The 18,256-nt window shown below is 49.2% G+C and overlaps 1 protein-coding gene and 1 long non-coding RNA gene across 2 annotated transcripts; one reads left to right on the forward strand and one right to left on the reverse strand.

Moving 5' to 3' along the window:
- Positions 1-1,083: 1,083 nt before the first annotated feature.
- CHGA (chromogranin A) lies at positions 1,084-15,108 on the reverse strand. The gene is made up of 8 exons (XM_039553426.1): positions 14,916-15,108; positions 14,228-14,274; positions 10,376-10,469; positions 9,884-9,952; positions 7,607-7,705; positions 5,479-5,982; positions 4,231-4,700; positions 1,084-1,627 (listed from the first exon to the last, which is right to left on the reverse strand). The coding sequence occupies exons 1-8, from the start codon at positions 14,959-14,961 to the stop codon at positions 1,544-1,546; spliced, it is 1,413 nt and encodes a 470-aa protein (XP_039409360.1). The 5' UTR covers positions 14,962-15,108; the 3' UTR covers positions 1,084-1,543.
- Positions 15,091-17,836, forward strand: LOC109143577. Its single transcript, XR_002043837.2, has 3 exons — positions 15,091-16,513; positions 17,027-17,081; positions 17,539-17,836. It is a non-coding gene; the product is annotated as an uncharacterized LOC109143577 (long non-coding RNA).
- The last annotated feature ends 420 nt before the right edge of the window (positions 17,837-18,256 follow it).

The raw sequence follows: 18,256 nt of genomic DNA on the forward strand, positions 1-18,256 counted from the left end.
GCCAGGCTCTTGCCCAGTGCCTTGTCCTGGATTGTGCCCTGTGCCAGGGCAGCTTTTGGGCCTTGGCCTCAACAGCACCTCTTCCCATTGAGTGGCAGCTGCCCAGGGCTGGGGGTGAGGGCAGTGCCCACTCCTGGCCCTCCCTGGGGAAGCTCATCCTGTGGGTGGGGTACAGGCACCACATGCCTCCTGCGCCAGGGGACCCCCCACACCCACCCCCATGCAATGCACTCCACAGGCCAACAGCAATGAGGTTTTTTGCAGAATAAAGGAGTGAGTCAAGTTCAAAGCCTGGCAGCTGTTCCCCGAGCATCTCAGCTGTTCTGTGGGCTCCAGGTGATGGGAGAGAACTGAGCTTCAGACTGGGGGGTCTGGAATACAGCCCTGGCAGTGGGTGGATTTTTCCCTCTCCTGCCAATGCACATAGAACATCTAAAATGTGATCAGTACTCAGAGATTTTGGAGCTGCCTTCCCCAGCCCAGGCACCACCCGGTCCTCCAGCTGCCCTGTGGTCTGAAGCCCAAGGGATGGAAAGGTTCTGCCTGTAAGCGCAGTGCCAGCTGGCCACCATGGCTCCTGTGAGCCAGTGCACAGGAGGAGCATCTCCTCGGGATGGGCCTTCACCTCTGGGGGGAACACAGATCGGTAGTTCTCCTCCTGCCTGGCCTATTTGTTGCTTGTCTTTTTTCTAATCTACTCCTGTGTTGTCCACATGGCTTGACTTGGTCAAGTATTGCCCCAGTGTTTAAACTTTTAACTGTTTTCTCTCTGTGTTCATTGATGAGCCTCAGATGTGACCCAGGTCTCACTGAAGCACCCAGGACACCCAGTGCCGGGGCCGAGCTGTACAGCACCAGCGGCCCCCGGCTGGGCAGGGAGAGCCCTGCAGTGCTTGGGACCACAGGGAAGTGTCCTCGATGCCAGGCCTCAGAGGGCAGCAGCGCTGGAGCCTGGGTAAGGAGGGGAGCACCATCATGGTGTGCTTGTGGTGAGGAGAGTCCTCCATTCCCCTCCTCTTTGCAGGACCATACAGGCCCTGCAGCATGCTGACAAGCGACACTGAAGCTGCCAAAACAAAGGAAGGAACCCGCTGCAGTTTTATTTTTCCTTAGATAAATTTTTTATATAGAATATATTACAGTCAGAGTTCTCAGCTTTTAATCAAAAGATAACAAGTTATTGCAGTTTTTTACCCAGTGAAACTACCGGTGAAAGAACTTTCTAGAAAGCTGTCCTGTCTTTTAAAAAAAAGAGGGAAAAAAACCCCACCCAGACAGAAAATACAGATGTAGGTTGCACTTCACACCCACGGGCGCCCTGCCAGGCGTGTGGGCATCCGTGTGGAGAGGGGAGCATGAGGTGAGGCAGCGGCGATGGGCACAACACTATGGCGAGGGAGGCAGGCCTGGGTGCTAGCGAGGTCGGTTCCTAGGCACGGCGCTTCTGCTCGGCTTAATTGCTCTTAGATCAGGAAATGAACACGCGGTGGGAGGGAGGAGGGCGGCGGCGCTGCTTTCGCCGGCACAGGGAGGGCTGGGGCCCTCAGCCTCTCCTCAGCTCGTGCAGCTTGTGGGCGACACGCTCCAGCTCGGCCTCGATGGCAGCCAGGCTCTCCAGCTCCTGGTCCTGCAACAAAAGCCCAGGAAATGTGTCAGTGGCCACAGGTGAGCAGCCCTCGCCCCCCAGAGCTACAGAGAGCCTTGCCTGGGGCACGAGTACAGCCTTGTCCTGCCCCATCCCTGCAGCCGGCATTTGCCCCTCCGGACAGACGACGGTGCACAACACTGATTACTTCTGCCCTAATGTTTAATTACTGCAACTAGTGATGGGGACAAGACGTGCAGCTGCCATCCTTCCCCAGTCCCCTGCCGGGGAGGGCAGCCCCCAATGGGTCTGTGCCTCCAGAGCATGGGGTTGGAGGGAGAAGGCTGCTGCGGAGCTGGAGCAGGCTCTGCCGAACAGCGCTGGGTGCTGGCGCTGAGTCAGTGGCCTCAAACCAGGATGGGCACAGGTGCCTGCCTCCTGCGGGGGAAGTGCAGCGTGTGCCCTGCTCATGCAGGGGACAGCGGTGTACCCTCTCTCCACCCCGCCTCTGGGTCTTTGCTTGCACTTTCACTAGCAGAAGATACTTTTCCTGGGAAAATAGTGACTGAGGAAGCCATCAGTTCAAAGGCTCAAGCTGCCCATCCTTTGGTGGTCTTTCTATACTGGATCTTGTGTATCTGTGCTGCTTTATTTAGTGCAGGTACTCAGACACCTGACTGCATGGCTTTGCCTGAACTCGGGTCATATCCAGCTGGCCCTGCCTCGCTGCCAGCCCCAGCTCTGCCTGTCCCTCACAGCTGTGGTCACCTGGGCTCTCTGCAGACCATGCACTCGGCACAGCAGCAGCAGGCTCTGTGTGAGCAAACTTCGTGCTGTACCATTTCGCATCGGCAGAGCCGAGGTGACAGTCCCCGCCTGTGTGGAGGGAGCAAAGCCTTGCTGCTGCCTTCAGCAGCTGCCAACCACAAGTTGACACTAAGTTGCTGCACTGCATGTGGCTGGTGTGAGAGGAGTAAAGGAAGTATGTAAAAATAAGTAATTTTTTTCTCTTCCTGAGCTATTTTCCTGAACAGGGGAACAAGTCACCCTGCCCTTCCACTGGGCCCTTGGCCCAACCCCTGGGAAAGCTCTGGCTACAGTAGGGTGCCAACAGCTCAGGGTGCCTGCAAGCACCCAGGGTGCCCAAGCAGCTGTTACATTCTGTTTGAAGTGGGTCAGGGAGCAGCTCGCTGAGGCTCACCTTACTGGAGGAGAACTTGGGCTGCTACTGGAGCCCCCAGAAAGGGAGAAAAATCGGTTCTGAAATCCTCTATAGCACCCAAAGAGAGCTTGGTCAGACCCAAACCACTGCCTGTGTACTCTGGTTTGCTTCTGCCTGGCCCCACATGCTGAGCCCTGGAAAGTGCAGGGGGCAGCACATTCAGCCCATATCTGAGCCCACGCTCATCACTGGCCAAGCCACACAGCCCCATGGCCCAAAAATTAAGAGAGGGGACAGGACAGCAGCCAGAGTCTGTGCCTTCCCTCACTGCTGCGTGACTGGTCTTGATACTTTCTCACTGACTCCCAGAGGCCCTGATCTAGTTTAAAAAACCAACTAAACAAACAGAAAAGTCTTGTTGCAGCTGTAAACACAGCAGTTTTGCAGCCTCAGCAACATCTTTTCCAATCCCCCTTTAGAGATTGAGTCTGACACCTTGCAGACAAGGTGCACCCCAGAGCCACTGGCAGGGGCAGGTGGGCAGCAACCTCCCTGGGGCAGAGATGTGGGATGTGAGCAGACAGGAGTGAGGAGGCAGATGGGGCAGCCCACCCCACTGCATCCCTGCTCTGAGCAGAGATGTTTGGCTTTGCTTTGAACCAACACAACTGGAGATGCTCTCATGGGAGGGTTGCTGATGGGCAATCTTTGGCCAATGGTTTGGTGCATAACTGAGGCAAGAGGGGTGTTTTGGAGGCAAGAGAGCCAACTGGCTTCACTCACTGCCTCAGCCTATTTCCAGGCACCTGATCATGGCCTGTCCCAGGTCCACAAAGCTCAAGCTCAGTCCCACTGCCCAGCCCCCTGCACTATCCGAAATCAATTCCTGTGCTGGAGCTGGGCCTCAGCACAAAGGTGAACCCATGAGCAGTTCCTGGCTGCTGGGGATGTGCTGAGCTACTACCTAGCATCACACAAGGTATCAGGGAAGGAGATCTCTGACTTTGGAAGCCTGGCTCAGCTGTATTCCTGTATCCATCAACCATTTCCACTCCAGTGCCCCTGGTCTCTCACCACCTCTGTAGGAGGTCTGGCATTACTCCATCCCTGAGACAGGGAAAGCATTCCTTTTGACTTGGAAGGGCTTTAGGAGACAAGGAGACAAGGACTACCCCTAGGTTCAGTTATAGCTCTGGTCACTATGTCCAGCAGAGGCCAGTGCAGAAGTCCTGTCACTGGAGACATGACTCTGGGGGGCAGGGAATGCTTTTGCACTAGTCACTAAAACAAGGATAAAAACCAAGGCACAGCCAGGTGCAAATTTCAATAATACCTGAGGCTGAATGACTAGAAGTTCATTAAGCATCAACTTAATGTCACAGAGAACCACTGCTGGCAACGTTAATGCCAATAAACCATCCACATCTCCAAGCACAGTTTGGATAACTGGGTGGGATTGATTTTTAAGCCTACATACACCAACCTCCGTTCTCCTGTTAGCGCTGCCTTCCTCATCCTTCTTTTCTTCAGGCATGGGAGCAAGTGGAAAGCCTCCTTCACTGCTGTCCTCCTTTGAGTGACGCTTCCATGACCTTCTCACATCCTCCTCTGGACTACTGAAGGCATACTTGCGGGATCTAAATGTCTTTTTCATGGACCTGTCTGGGTCTTCCTCACTATCATTTTCCTCCATGCGCTTCTTTGATGTCAGCTGCTTGGCCAGCTCATCCATTTTATTCCACCTCTTGGTGTCTTCCCACTCCCTGGAGAACTCCTCCTCTATCTCATCACTTTTGGCATCCCTGGACTGAAAGGTGTCCTCTTCTCCCTGCGTCTCCTCATTCTCCAGGCGATGCCTTCCTCCTCTCAGTGCCCGGGGTTGCTCTTCCTCCTCCTCTTCCTCCTCTTCAGAGCTCCGCACATCTTTTCCAAATCCCAGCTCATCATCGTTATCTGAAAGAGCATTAAACAAAGCAGTGAACACAACTGTTAACCTGAGCCTTCAGTGGCGATGCCAGATGTATTTCCTGACTTAGGCCCACTTTCCCAATATTCTGGAAATACCCACTCTAATGTTGCCATGTCAGTAATGGGGCTTGAAGGCAGCAGTCAAAAACGCTGTAGGAAGTTCAGGGAAAATGAATTAGTTGTCCCCAGGAGCTACGAGAGCTGAGCAGTGAGGCAGCTGCAAGGCCTGTGTTACCTGCTGTACATGGGACTGTGCGTCAGGTGTTTGTGGTGGGGTCTGGGTGGCTGTGGATACAATATTGCTGCTAGCAAGAATTTCCTTGCTTCTTTCTAAACCCGTGGGATACTTTTTTCTCTCATGAAGAGATTAGCAGAAGTTCTATAAACTATGAACACCTGCGGCCTTGCAGAGCTTTGTTTATGGTACAGTAGAAAAATATTTTGACAATGGATGTTTAGGATTTCTAGCCAATCCACCCAGGGGGTGGCCGATCCTTTGTCCAATTAGACTGTGAAGAAAAAAGTCTGTAAAAGAGTTTGTAAAATAATTAAATAAATCAATCTTGCTGCACAATTCCTGCCTGCTGGATCTTCTCTCTTCTCTACGGCTGCGGGATACAGTAATAGGTGGCTGCTGGCAGAGGTGTTTCTGTAAACCCACTAAGCACCTGCTGCAACTTTTTAGCTTTGATGCCTCTAACCCATCTGTCTCAGTGCTCTCAGCTCACCCCAGGAAGGTATCAGTGCAGTCTGGGATACATACTGTCATCTCCCTGCATCTCCTCAGCCTCCTCGTCCTCCTCAGCCAAATCAAGTGACCTCTCTGCTTCAGTAGGGTCCTCCTCTGCAGCTTCATCTCTGTCATCCTCCCGCTCCACACGCTCCCCTACTACCTCCTTGCTGTGCTCCTGGCCCTGCCTGGATGGCTCTTCTCCCTCATCCTCAAGCTCCAGGCTGTCCCTGGAGCCTCTGGGCTCCTCCTCTTCATCCCCTTGCTGCTGCTGCTCATCCTCACTGAAATTTTTGCCAATGTGGTTGTCCAAAACTTTGTTTCGATGGGTATCCTCTGTATCCCTGATGTCATTGCCCTCAGCTTCCTCCTGATCCTCTTTCTCAACAGGGTTGGTATCCCGTGGCCTGGGCTCCCTCTCCTCCAGGCTGTTTTTTCCCTCCTCTCTTGGGTCTTCATTTTGCTGGGGCTTCTGTGCTGCCAGCTCAGCCAGGGACCCTGTGGGCTGCTCCTCTTCAGGGCGTTCCCCTACTTCATCTACAGAGGGAGAAACAAGAAGAAACACCTCTGCTGAGAGCTCATTTCACAACCAGCAAAGCCCAAGCATTTCTTAAGGAGCTTCAGCCCTGCTCAGCAATCTGCTTAACCAGCCCGTGGATCCTCTTGCAAGTCATCTCAGCATATGTTTGCATTCAAGCAAGGCAGTGCTCTCTCTGGTGCCTGTGCTCCTGGAGAGACTTGCAAGGCTGAAGTTAAACATATGCTGAAGTGTTTTGCTGCAGCACAGTCCTCATCGCCATCTCTTGAGATGCCAGCCACGAACTCACCCTGCATGAAACCAGACTGCATGTAAAATGAAATTATTGAGGAGTGTAATACGGCACTCACACAGCTCTCCCTGCTCTGAGTGCTGCACTCACATCACATCCTTATTTCTCCCAGCAGGCTGAAGAGGCAGACAGCCCTGTTCACAGGGTGCTGGAGGGAGGAGGGGTGTCTCTGCTTCTGCAAAGGAGCTACTCAGCAGGAGCTTAATATGGGTTGAGTATTTGCTCCTGATCAAGGGAGACTGGCCTCTTTTAACATAATTAGCCAGAGAAAACACTTAGCAAAAGAAAAGACGGGGGTTTAAAAGCCAGAATTACAGAAAGGCAAATGCAACCCCAAGGAGGGCTGAGGAGTATGCTGGGATGAGAGGATGCAGAGAGCTGGTCACACAGGGCTGGTGGCCACCAGTGACACCGTGCTGGTGTCACCAGATTGTCAGTGGGCCTGAATGGCCCATGTGCCACATTTCATCTTCACTTCAACTTCCTCCATCTCCACACTGCCAGAGCAAGAGTTTCAGGTCTCTCTTGGCAGGAGGGAGATGCAGTGCCACCATCCTACCCGTTGGATTTTGGCCATGCTGGCTGCAGCAGCTGTCCCTGGGGTATCACTCCTCATTGCTCTAAGCAGCTTTGGACTGGTGTCACAGCAGTGCTGTGCTGCTGTGGTCCAACCACGTGCCCCAGACCTGCTTGAGACCCTCTATAGGGATTCAGCTGCTGCTGGATGAGAGTCACATCACACCCCACATTGGCATTGTGTCTTCCTGACAAGGAAAAGGGAAGGGGCCAACTCCTCCTTTCTGCTAAACTGCCTGTCTGCAGTAAGGCCAGAGAAACCGTGACAAGGTAAATCCCAGCTGAAGGTGATCTTTCCAAGAAGCAGGTGTTTTGTGTGGGTGTGTGCACTGTGTGTGTATCAAGTTCAATTTTTCCTTCAGAGACTCATTACTTAATATCTTAGATGTCTGGAAACAAGGGTGGCAGGCACAAACCCAGATCACCCTTGCCTGTATCACTGAGTCTTTCAGTGTGGAATTTCCCTGGCTGTGACTCATTTTAAGTGTTGTAAGTGAGTGAAAGTGCCAGCAGCAGGGTTGAAAAGTCAGTATCAGTTTGGTAACTTGACCATCACCCGTTACTATAGCTCAGAAACTACATGTTGTTTGAGCTGGTAAATAAGAACAAAGCAAACACCAGGTTGCTTGTGTGTCAGCAGCAGCATCAAAGAAGATGCCTAAAAGAGAAGCAGATGGACATATCAAGGCTGTTAGAAAGAAGATCCTTGTTTACAGCCTGACCTGGATTTCCCGGGGGTGGAGGCTGACACTGACCTCTCTGCTTGTTCTTGTCGTTCTGACTTTCAAGGACTTCGGAAAGTTCATCTTCAAAGCCACTGTTTTTCTTCTGCTGCTGAGTTCTCTCACTGGCACCTGTGTCAAGTAACAAAAAGTAGGGAAAGGCAACAGTCCCTCCTGTGTTTCAGAAAGTAGAGGTAGGAAATTTGTTCTGTGCCCTTTATATTTCCTACAGTGGAAAAATCTACCTGGGAGCTGAGAGGAGTGAGACTGGAGGATATGTGAATCAACTGCAGTAACAAAACCACAATCAAAAACATCATCTGCAGGAAAGAAAATGGTTTCTAAATAGAGAAGCAGGGTTACCAGGAAAACTAATACTGATGGAGATCTAGAGAATAAGAGGTGCTGAACTGCAGCACACTGAGGCCAACAAAAGACTTCATCACCAGAGTACTGAAGGATGGAAATTGCATCCTGCCAGATTCTGCCTACGCACCTCTGTTGAGGGGAGCTCAGAGAGCTCTTGTGTCCTCCAGCCTGGTTGTGGGGGCCCCTCTCCCCTGAGTGCTGGGAGGAAGAAGCAGCATTCATTCCCACTGCAGGGGTAGTCTGGGGCTCCAAGGGCCCACACCTTAGCTCTGGGATTATGGAGCCTGCTTGAAAAATGTAACACCCTGGTGTTACAGACACCTGGAGAGAGGTGTCTGAAGGCAGCACATGCTGGAGGTCAGACTGCAGCTGTCCTGGCAACCCGCACTTGCCAGGCAGCCCCATTCTAATGGAATCTGCAAGCCAAAAAAGCCCTGTCTAACCCAGCTCATGCCCTGCTTCTATGCCTTAATGCAAGGGCAAGAGCCAGTGCTGCCAGAGCAGTCCTCTCTAGCCCAGAACTAAATGGTGTGGGCTCTGCAGCCTGAGCAGAACCAGCTGCAGCCAGCACAGAGGACACCAGGATAAACACCTTTGCTTTTCCCTTGGTCTACAAGACTGTTCCACCCCCAGTCTCTGTGATTTGTAGATTAGATATCATTTACCCTGAGACTAAGTGGTGTGATGGGCTCAGGCCAAGGAAAGAGTGGAGCAAGGTGCATGTCCATGAAACAAGCCCCTTCTCATGGACTCCATGCTGAGTGCCACAGCCTGTCTGATACCTGAGTGCTCCTCCTCAAATCCCTGGTGTGCCTGGGCAGCTACATCCCAGCATACTGAAGAGCCCAAGGCTTCTTTCTCCTGAATCACCAGAGCATCCGTGGAGTCCATCTGAGGTCACTGACGAGCTGGCCCCTCCACCATATGGGTAGTGACTAAAATATGGCTTTGGGAGCTGCATGAGACTCTTCCACAATTCTGACTTCCTGAATTTTTCTTCTCCCTTCTCCCTGTTGCCTCTGTGGCTTCCTTGCTCTGAAAGCATTCTGGTGGCACTGCCTTCCAGCCATCTCTGGCAGACTTGCCACACAAGAGCAGAGCACAGGGATGCCCTAGTCATTGTCTCTCTGGTGGTGCCCAGCTGCCCTGGTTACCCCAGGGAGAAGGAGACGAGAAGGCCAGGAGGTGCTCCCCCTGCAGCCTGGGGGGAGCCCTGTTGCAGCCTCACCTGGACAGAGGGATCTGGACTAGCTCTGAAGTAGCCTTGCCTGGGATCTGCATGTTAGTTCTGGGCAACAGGGCACCTGAGAATAACCCTTTTTCCCCTCAACATCCCTTGGCACAGCTCCACAGTGCTGCTGCTGCTCCCACATTGACCAGTGGTGAGCAGCCTACACCTCTCCAAACCAAAAAAACTTGCATTCGAATTAAGGAAGCCATCAAAAAATACTCATTAGCTCAAGAACATTTTCACTGGGGTCTTTTAGGTGCAAGTCTTACTCACTGCTCAGTGGGACTTCCCTGCTGCCACACCTGGGTTTAGTGCTAGAATCCAGCTGCACAGACAGTGGAGGTTTTCTTGCCTTTCATTCTAGTTTGGGAGCTGGTGATCATTTGTTGAATTAAATTACAGTACTTCCTTTTAGAGTTCTCCCACCTCAAAATGTCCAGACTACATCACCACCAAATTACATTGATAACTATTGAAATCATCAGAAACATATTGGAGTTGTTATAAACAAAATTCCTGTCCCCAGTCACACAATCTCTGCTGAAAATCTTGGATCTACATTTCCTAGGGCATATTTATATGATCTTAAATAAATATAAAATAAAACAAACCCAAAACCAAACAAGCAATAAAACTCTGTAAGGGACTACAACAGAAGAAAACAATCTTCCCTATAGTTACATTCCCAAAAACATACACTGGCACTGTACCTTGAGCAGCAATTTCCTGAAGTTCCTTCAATAAGTTTTGGTGGCGAAGGATAGAAATAATTCGTTCATCTGCAATAGGGGAGACTTAGTACAGAAAGTAGTCAAAGAAAACCTCCCCACAACCCCAGGAAATGAAAAAGAACCCCAAATGCCACTCCTTCTTCATTTGCTCTTTTCTTTCCCTTGGTCTGATTTGCTCTCACATCTTTTAACCATATGACTAAGATGACAGGAAGGTCCTATGAAAACCAGGCAGTTTGATGTCTCCCAGCACCCCTGTGGCCACAGTGCCAGCACAAGGCATGGCCTGGGACAAGCAGTGGCACCATCCCTGCTCCTGTGGCCCTGCAGCCCAGTGGAAGAGGGAGGTGAGCATGTCAAGGACCCCTTGATAGGGGTCTTGGGGCCAGGGCTCAGCTGGTCAGGGCAGGACCAGCCCCCACTCGCCAAACTTGCTTTTGCTGATACCCAGCATTAAGTCTGAGGCAGTACCTCCTCGGAGAGTTTCTAGGCATTCCTCACTGATCGGCAGGGGGTTTGGCTTAGATAAAGTATCAGAGATGACCTCTACAATGCACTTCATCACCTAGAAAAAGAAAAAATACAAATTAAAGAACTGGGGTTTTGTCTTTTGTTCCTCCTTGTTACCCAGGCTAAAATACAGCAGATGATGGCACAGATCTTCTTGCTTTTCTGGTCAAGACAGAACTGAATGTTCAGTTCCTGTTTTCCCTAATGCAGGAACAGAAGGTACCTCCTGCAACTGAGAAGTGAGCAAATTACACGTGACAATGGAAAGAGCTTCTTCCACATGACACACAATTCAGCTGAGGATTGCATGGCTTCAGACCATCCCAGAGTCTGGGTACATCTGGAGAGTAAAGGGTATCTGGATATATACATAGAAAATCCAAAATCATCCTCTTTCAAGTCAATATATCTCAACCTGCATCTCATAAAAGGACTCAGTGGGAGGTTGTAGAGAGCACAAATGGTCACAGCTGTTCAATAGATGACCTTGAAATCTTAAAAGCTCTTCAAACCCTGGGAAAGACACCATAGTTAGGTTGAAGCCAGGCATGGAGGGTGAGGTGAGGCAAACTACTTTCAAACACAGATGAGAAATACTGCTCTCAAACCCTAGAAAAGGACAAGACAATCTGGAGAAGTGTTTGACCTTGTGCTTTGAGTGTTCAAGCCATCTGTTATAGACTGCAAGAGCTCTACATGATAGTGGGTCATCTGAAAGCAAAGAAGTTCTGACACTTCTCAGACAGGGTGAACTTTGGGCCCATCCTTTCCAGCAGCCCTTTTCTTTGGTGTAAAACCAGGAGTGTTTTTTATCTAAGTTATCATCTGTACTGAGATTGCAGGCATCCTTGCCATGCCAAGACACACTGCTGGGAGCCCTTGTGTGAGGTCATGGTAGAACCCAATGGTCACACAGGACAGAAACATTTACTACAGTCTGGTGCTGATTAGTAGTGTAGAAATCAGGCTGCTTAGCTCAAAAGGATGACTATTTACAAAGCAATCTTAGGAAGAATGCAGGGCTTGCAATTGCCTGTGGAAAAAAAGAGGCTAAATTGAAAAAAGAATACAAGTAAGCCTTGGAGGGAAAAAATTCACTCAATAACTTCTTTCTCCTGATGATTTCAGCAGGCAGCCCTGAGAGCCCTGACCTCCCTCACAATGTACCATTCTCAGGAGAGCGGAGCACTGTGGCTGCAGTAGAAATTAAACACAAGTCAGCAGTTCCCAGTCATCCACAATGCTGTTCATTCAAGCAGTTGGCTATATTCACTGGACAGCTGGAATGGGCAAATTTTCACCCTGTCTAAGGAGAGAATTCTGCTTTTGCAGATCACAGCCATAAAGTGCTGAACTGCTCTATTCCTTACACAGTTTGAGGGAATTGTCTGATGGATTAAAAATGTTACAGAAAAGATCTAAAAAAAAAGAAAGCAGGGGAATTTCCCTGGTATCGTTCTCCTATATCACAAGCAATCCATTAATACTGATTTTAGATTACTTTGAATCACTCTATCTTTAAATAGAGTAAAAACCAGATTCTGATGTTGCCCTCTTGTGTTTCCCAACTTCTGGACCCACTTATTGCAGCAGTATTTGATGCAGCTTCAGAAGTAAAGACTTTCTCAGCATGAGATGTAAGAATCTGATTCAATGAAATATTCTATTCAAGCTTTTTCAAGACTTCTAAGCTGAACTAAAGTCTTTGTCTGAGCACAAGGAAACACATCAGTTGCCACAGAAATACATTCACCTCTGTGGAGGAACTCTGTAAGGTAATGAAATGAAGAGTGCAGTCATCCCACAACACTTTCCTTGTCTTTTTATTAGAGGAGGTCTTGCAGAGTGACTTCACAAGGTCATGAAATAACAGCCTGCATCAGGAAATGGAGGAGATCCTTTCCAAATGAATGTAATTAACCCAGTGCAGAAACTCAGACTGGAATTTTGCCATAGCTATCATCTAACCATGAGCATGTAACTAGATCCTTAAGAGCAGCTCACAATGCCCCTACACAGAAATCTCCAAAGAATTCTGCCCTTACAAGGACAGACTTCTCCATATTTGAGCTCGGCTATGCTCAGGCCCTCCTAAAATGTATGGTTGTAAGTGGGAAATAGTGTCCTTCAAGCACAAGGGTGGGCAAACACCAGAGACATTGTAAATGCTTTGGTCTTGTTCAGCTGCCTATAGAAAGCCCTTGGTGTAAGGAAAGTCTGATGAGCTGTCCAGGAAAGGCCTGCACGTGCTGACTACCCATTACACAGCCCTGAGCCACCCACAAATGCTGGTGGCAGAGAGCAGGGTGTGTAGGAAGAGCTGCAGTGCTTGCTGCTGCATTCATGTGATGATATCCCTGCTCTGATCTGTTCCATAAGACCAGGACTTCCTTCCCTGAAATGTTGTTTCTCAGAGGATGGTGAAGGCAGGAAAGCCCTAATGGCTTCTTCCAATTGCAGCAAATTCAAAAGAAAGCTGATTTTGCTCTCAGCTAGAGCCCATGTCAGTATAATACCCAGGGGAAGGGGGAAAGTCTTGGGAAAGTCCTTCCTTGGTGGAAGCATTTCCATAGAGTTGCACCAACCGCCACAAAAGTGACATTCTTTACATATAGAATATACTGGGGAACAGACCTCACAAGGAAAATTGTATGATTAATGGATTGTCCCACCAGATGCCCACTTTGGCATGGACAGTTGAAAGGGTAAGTGCCTCTTCCTCAGCAGCACACAGCCCAAGGAAGACACCCAGTGTCTCACAGCTCATGGCTCAGCCCCAGGAAGGGCTAAGCAGGCTAAAACTCTTAACAAAGCAACTGCTCTCCAGGCCCAGGCATGTCTCACAGGAAGTAGGGAGGCGTTGCTCATGGCACACGTCCTAGATGTAACCTGCAATGGAGCTGAGACTGGCATCAGTGTGCCCTCCCCTGCTGCTGCCTGCGGAAAAACGTGGCTAGAAGATTTCATAACATGAAATGGTTCAAGAAGTAAAAAGGAAAAAGGCTGAAGTTTCCTTTATGGACATGAATTTCTAAAGAAATTTTAATTTGGGCAGCCAATCAGCACATCTGAAAGATGGGGCAGTGGGGCGGGGGGGGGGGGGGGGGGCGGGGAGGGGTCAGGGAATCGTGTCTGATGTAGATAAACACAGGCAAACCCCCCTATCCAAGCATTTAGGTGCCAAAAGGCCGATAGGAATGCACGTTTGTGAAGTGCAGCTATAAATGTTGGAGGGTGTGACACAGATATGTGCACAGAAGCCTGTAAAGGAGGGCTGGAGAGGTCAGCCAAGTCCTGCACTGCTTGTAGCCATCCAGACAGGCTGAGCAGGAGCTGAGGATGGATTAGCAAGCTGAGAGTACCGGTTGCCTATTTTTCTGGAGCATGCATGTTTAAGTAGCACACCACACACGTACAAAGTCACATGTATACACCCCCAAACACACACAGTTCCTGAATCACATCTCCCCCCACTCTCCCTTGAGTCACCTCCTGTTGGGAGCTTTGAAAAGCTGAAAGTAGGAGGACTAGGGAGAGTTATACCCAGCCTCCATGTCCTCTCTAAACAAGCTTGTCTGATCCCTGTGTTGCATCCTGAGACACTTCCTTGGCTGCCCAGAAGTGGATGCACAAAGGGTAAATTCTGTTAGGAAGGGAGCAGAGATGGATTCCACTCTAGGGATCTCATGCAAATTCCTGGCACTTTCTACACGGTAGTTCAGTGGGAGTGGCCCAAAACCAACCACCTAGTTGGAGGTGAAATATCACATCCTTTCTCTTCATTTGACCATTCCACTACAGGCTCATCCTTACCTTAGTGTCACCTTTATTCATGTCATTTGTCACAGGAAGGGAGACGGCTGTAAGGTAAGGGGAGGGGGAAAAAAAGAGAACATGTTATTCATCTCATCTGGAAGACAAGCAAAGAAACACTATTCTTCTAGAATGGGAGTGGAGAAGAGGGGCATCTCTCTCTGATGGAACTGGTCCCTGTGTGCAGCAGCTGGACGTGTGCACCATTCCCGTCTTGGGAAGGGAAGGGAAGGGAAGGGAAGGGAAGGGAAGGGAAGGGAAGGGAAGGGAAGGGAAGGGAAGGGAAGGGAAGGGAAGGGAAGGGAAGGGAAGGGAAGGGAAGGGAAGGGAAGGGAAGGGAAGGGAAGGGAAGGGAAGGGAAGGGAAGGGAAGGGAAGGGAAGGGAAGGGAAGGGAAGGGAAGGGAAGGGAAGGGAAGGGAAGGGAAGGGAAGGGAAGGGAAGGGAAGGGAAGGGAAGGGAAGGGAAGGGAAGGGAAGGGAAGGGAAGGGAAGGTGCCTAGGCTGGCAGGGCCCGTGCGGCGCTCGGCAGTGACCTTGCGGCGGCCGCTGTCCGCGGTGCTGGAGGCGCCGGGCCGTCCCTGTCCGCGGTGCTGGAGGCGCGGGGGAGCGGGGCCGGCGGGCTCAGCGCTGCCGCGGGCCGGGGCTCCCAGGAGCTCGGCGCACACGGACCCATCCCAGCCCCACTTACCCGGCACGGCCAGGAGCAGGACGGCGAGCAGTTCTGGCCGGCTCATGGTGCTGGCGGGATGGAGGCAGGGAGAAAGGGGCAGAGGGCGAGAGTGTCGTGGCGTGGGGGCTCCAGGCGAGGTGCCGGGGGGAAACCAGCACGCAGCGTGTGTACCTACGCCAGTGCTCTGGCTGAAGATCCCAGATGAGGCACTGCAGCAACCGCCTCATTTATATATCTCAGCCCTCGGAAATGGCGTCAGGAGGAAGCCACCTCCTTCTCTGCCCCCTCCCCTCGCACACAGGCTTCCCATCAGCCTCCATCACTCGTCGGGTGTCGGAGGAGCGGCCACACGGCAGCATCCCCCGACCTCCCCGGCTGCCCACGCAAAGGTGACAGGCTCTAATCGCTCCATCTTCTCACACTCTGCAGGCACAGGAAAGCTGTGAGGTGTGTTTCCAGGATACCACTTTCCCAGCACCTCAGCCGACACTGGCAATCTGCAGCACCTCTGCATGTCTGCCCTCTCTGTAGGTACCTGTAGCCAGACGTGAGGCACCTCCTGTGTCCCAGGCTGCATTGCCATCTGTAGATGGTTTTGCCCTCTCAGAGCCCCCTTGTCTTTCACTGACCACGGAAGTTTAAAACAGGTGCTGAAAGTTTTAGATGCCTTTTAAAGACCTCCACAGAGGATAGGGGTGCCTGAAAGACTGGTTGAGAGACAGGGAACTGCTCACCATGAAAAGGGCTTGCCAATGGACATGGTAGGTCCAAGCTGTTCTATGAAAGGTTGGTTAGTAGGATATTATTTGGGGTAAAGGTCAAAGGCTGGTGCATCTGCTGTCCATCTATGGCTCTACAAGCAAAATTTTAATAGGTTGCTATCCTTTGTTCAATGTTTTTTAACACTCTGTAGCAATACCCTACACTCCAAAGTTGAAATAACCAAGATTACCTGACTGCCAGTTTGCATTGGCAAGGGAGAGAGAGGAAACAAAAAATTCTCTTAGTCACAAGCATTTCCATGCTTTTGAAAAAAATGACTGTCTGTTCTTTGGATGGAGTATCTGCCAGGTCAGCCAGCTGGATTCTTTTTTTAAAGTGACTCCAATTCTTCTTTAGGACAATGCTTCTTTAGGAATAGCAGCTCTGCTACTCCGTTCTATTCCTCAAGCAGTTTCAGAGGTCATGGAATGCAGGGACTTAGACTAGAAAACAAAATTCAGAAAAATGCACCATCTTTCTTCCCCACCCTGCCTTGCTCTGCTCGCTGGGGAGTCCTGCACCCAAGGAATTAGGGAGAACCTAAGAGGTCATCACTTGTCATCTTGTCTAAGATGACAAGAACTTTTCTATGAGATTAGGCAGTACGGACTGCACCATCATTTTCCCTTTCTCTTTCCAGGTGCACATGGAAATGTGCTCTCAAATGTCCTCTAATATCTACCTGATTTAAACACATGCTTCAAAAGGCGCATTTGGATTGTAAAAGGCATTCATACAAAATTAAAGCTTCTCTTGTCAATTGCATTTTCCAGTTAAATGCAGAGAAAAGATGGAAATAAATTGATCTTCTGAACAGTGCTTTGTGGATGGCAGTGATGGATGGTTAAATGTTCGTAAGTCTATGAAATGAACAACCATGACAGTTCTTGTTCCATGGGGAACCTCCAGGAACAAGAGATACTCTTTCTTTTTGGTTGTTGTGTTGTTTAGTTTTGGGGTTTTTTTTCTTTTTTTCCTTTTTCTTCTTTTTTCAGGGGGTATGTGTGTGTATTGTTGAATTATTTACTGGGGGGTAGGGATCGGACCATATAGAATGGCCTTTCCCTCATTCAGAATACACCACAGCATTTAAGTCTCTGAGCCTGAAATACTGAGCATTATTAAGCTTGTTAATTCCTATGTATTCCTAAGTGAGAAACAGATTGATCTGCTTAACAGGCTGTGTTTTCCTAGTCAATATTTACTTGTCCTTACATATAAATGCTGATCTTATTAGGGCAATAAATTATCTCAATTCTAATCCAGTTTTGTACATGAAGCCCTTTTCTTCCTTGGGGCCTCTTTTTGAGAAATTTTACAGGATATGTAGTGCCCATAACTACTTTGTCTTTCTTCTCTTTCTCAAGGTGTGGTCTTGCAGCCATTAAGTTCATTGCAGAGGAGAAACTAAATGCTTTCCAGGTATGGCATGCATCTCCCACTGTAATACCATATGATGGATGGTGAATTTTTCTATTTCTTACCCCAGAAAAATGGATATGAAACTGTTAATCCAGCAATCAGTACTTCTGCTATTGGAATTTGTCTCATTACTTTGCTATTGGAATTAGGCACAGGTATATTAGGAACTGTCACAGTAAAGCGTGTCAGGGAAAGATTTATGTCAAAAGAGCAAAAGTGATCAAATAAAAAAGTGGAAGGTATTCTGCCACTCAGAGAAAGGCAATACCTGAAGCAGACTCCAAGGGAAGAGTAGGTCTGTGAGTCTCTAAAGTAGTTTGTATTTTAGTATAGGGAAAACAGGAGTAGATCTTCAGGGAGTGGCAAAGTAATGAAGATGGACATTTCTGACCACTTGCAGCCTATAGACATCAGCCCTGTTGATGTCTATAGAGAACAATTCCATTTTTCCTTATAGCTGCACAATTTCTCATGTATGAAGTGTGGTGGGACTGTGGAAAGCCATATACCATTACCTGCCTACAGTCACTAATGTAACATGCGCAGATGGACAAAGAGATGTTTGCCTTCCCAGCCTGAAAGTGATTTGAAAAGATGTCAGCGTCTGGATGGATGGAAGTGAACACCCAGCACTGTTGCATTATCCATGCTCTGAGCTGAGGGAAAAAGAGGGTCAGCCTAAAAGCCATATTGATATATGATGTTTCTATGCATAAGGTCATCTGATTAAGAGATTATGTGGCTTAAGTGCTATTCTCAAGAGTAAAATATTTTTTTACTTTATTTCAGAATTCAGGAAATAAAACCAAAGGATCTTGTGTTTGTCTGTGAGTTACTTTGAGAACTTTGTTCTCTAATTTTTTGGCTGAAACCAGGTTAAGAATTCACTCCTCTTCTGTTGTTTGAAACACTGACACTGCATTTCAGACTGCTGTGATTTTACAGATCTGGGTGCTGAGGCACATAAAGAGGAAAAGTGTCATTTTCATGAAGGTATCAAAAAGTTTTGAAGCCAAGGCACAGCTAATACCACACCCTAACCAAAAAGACACTAAGTGAAAAATAGGCATAGTGACAGTGACATACACTTCTTGTATATGAAATCAATTGATAACTGTTTGACTGAAAAACTTGAATGTAAGCTCATTGCTAAATTACTAGCAAAGCCTGTTACA

Source organism: Corvus cornix, chromosome 5 (genome assembly GCF_000738735.6).
Source record: "Corvus cornix cornix isolate S_Up_H32 chromosome 5, ASM73873v5, whole genome shotgun sequence".
Classification (NCBI taxonomy): Eukaryota; Metazoa; Chordata; class Aves; order Passeriformes; family Corvidae; genus Corvus; species Corvus cornix.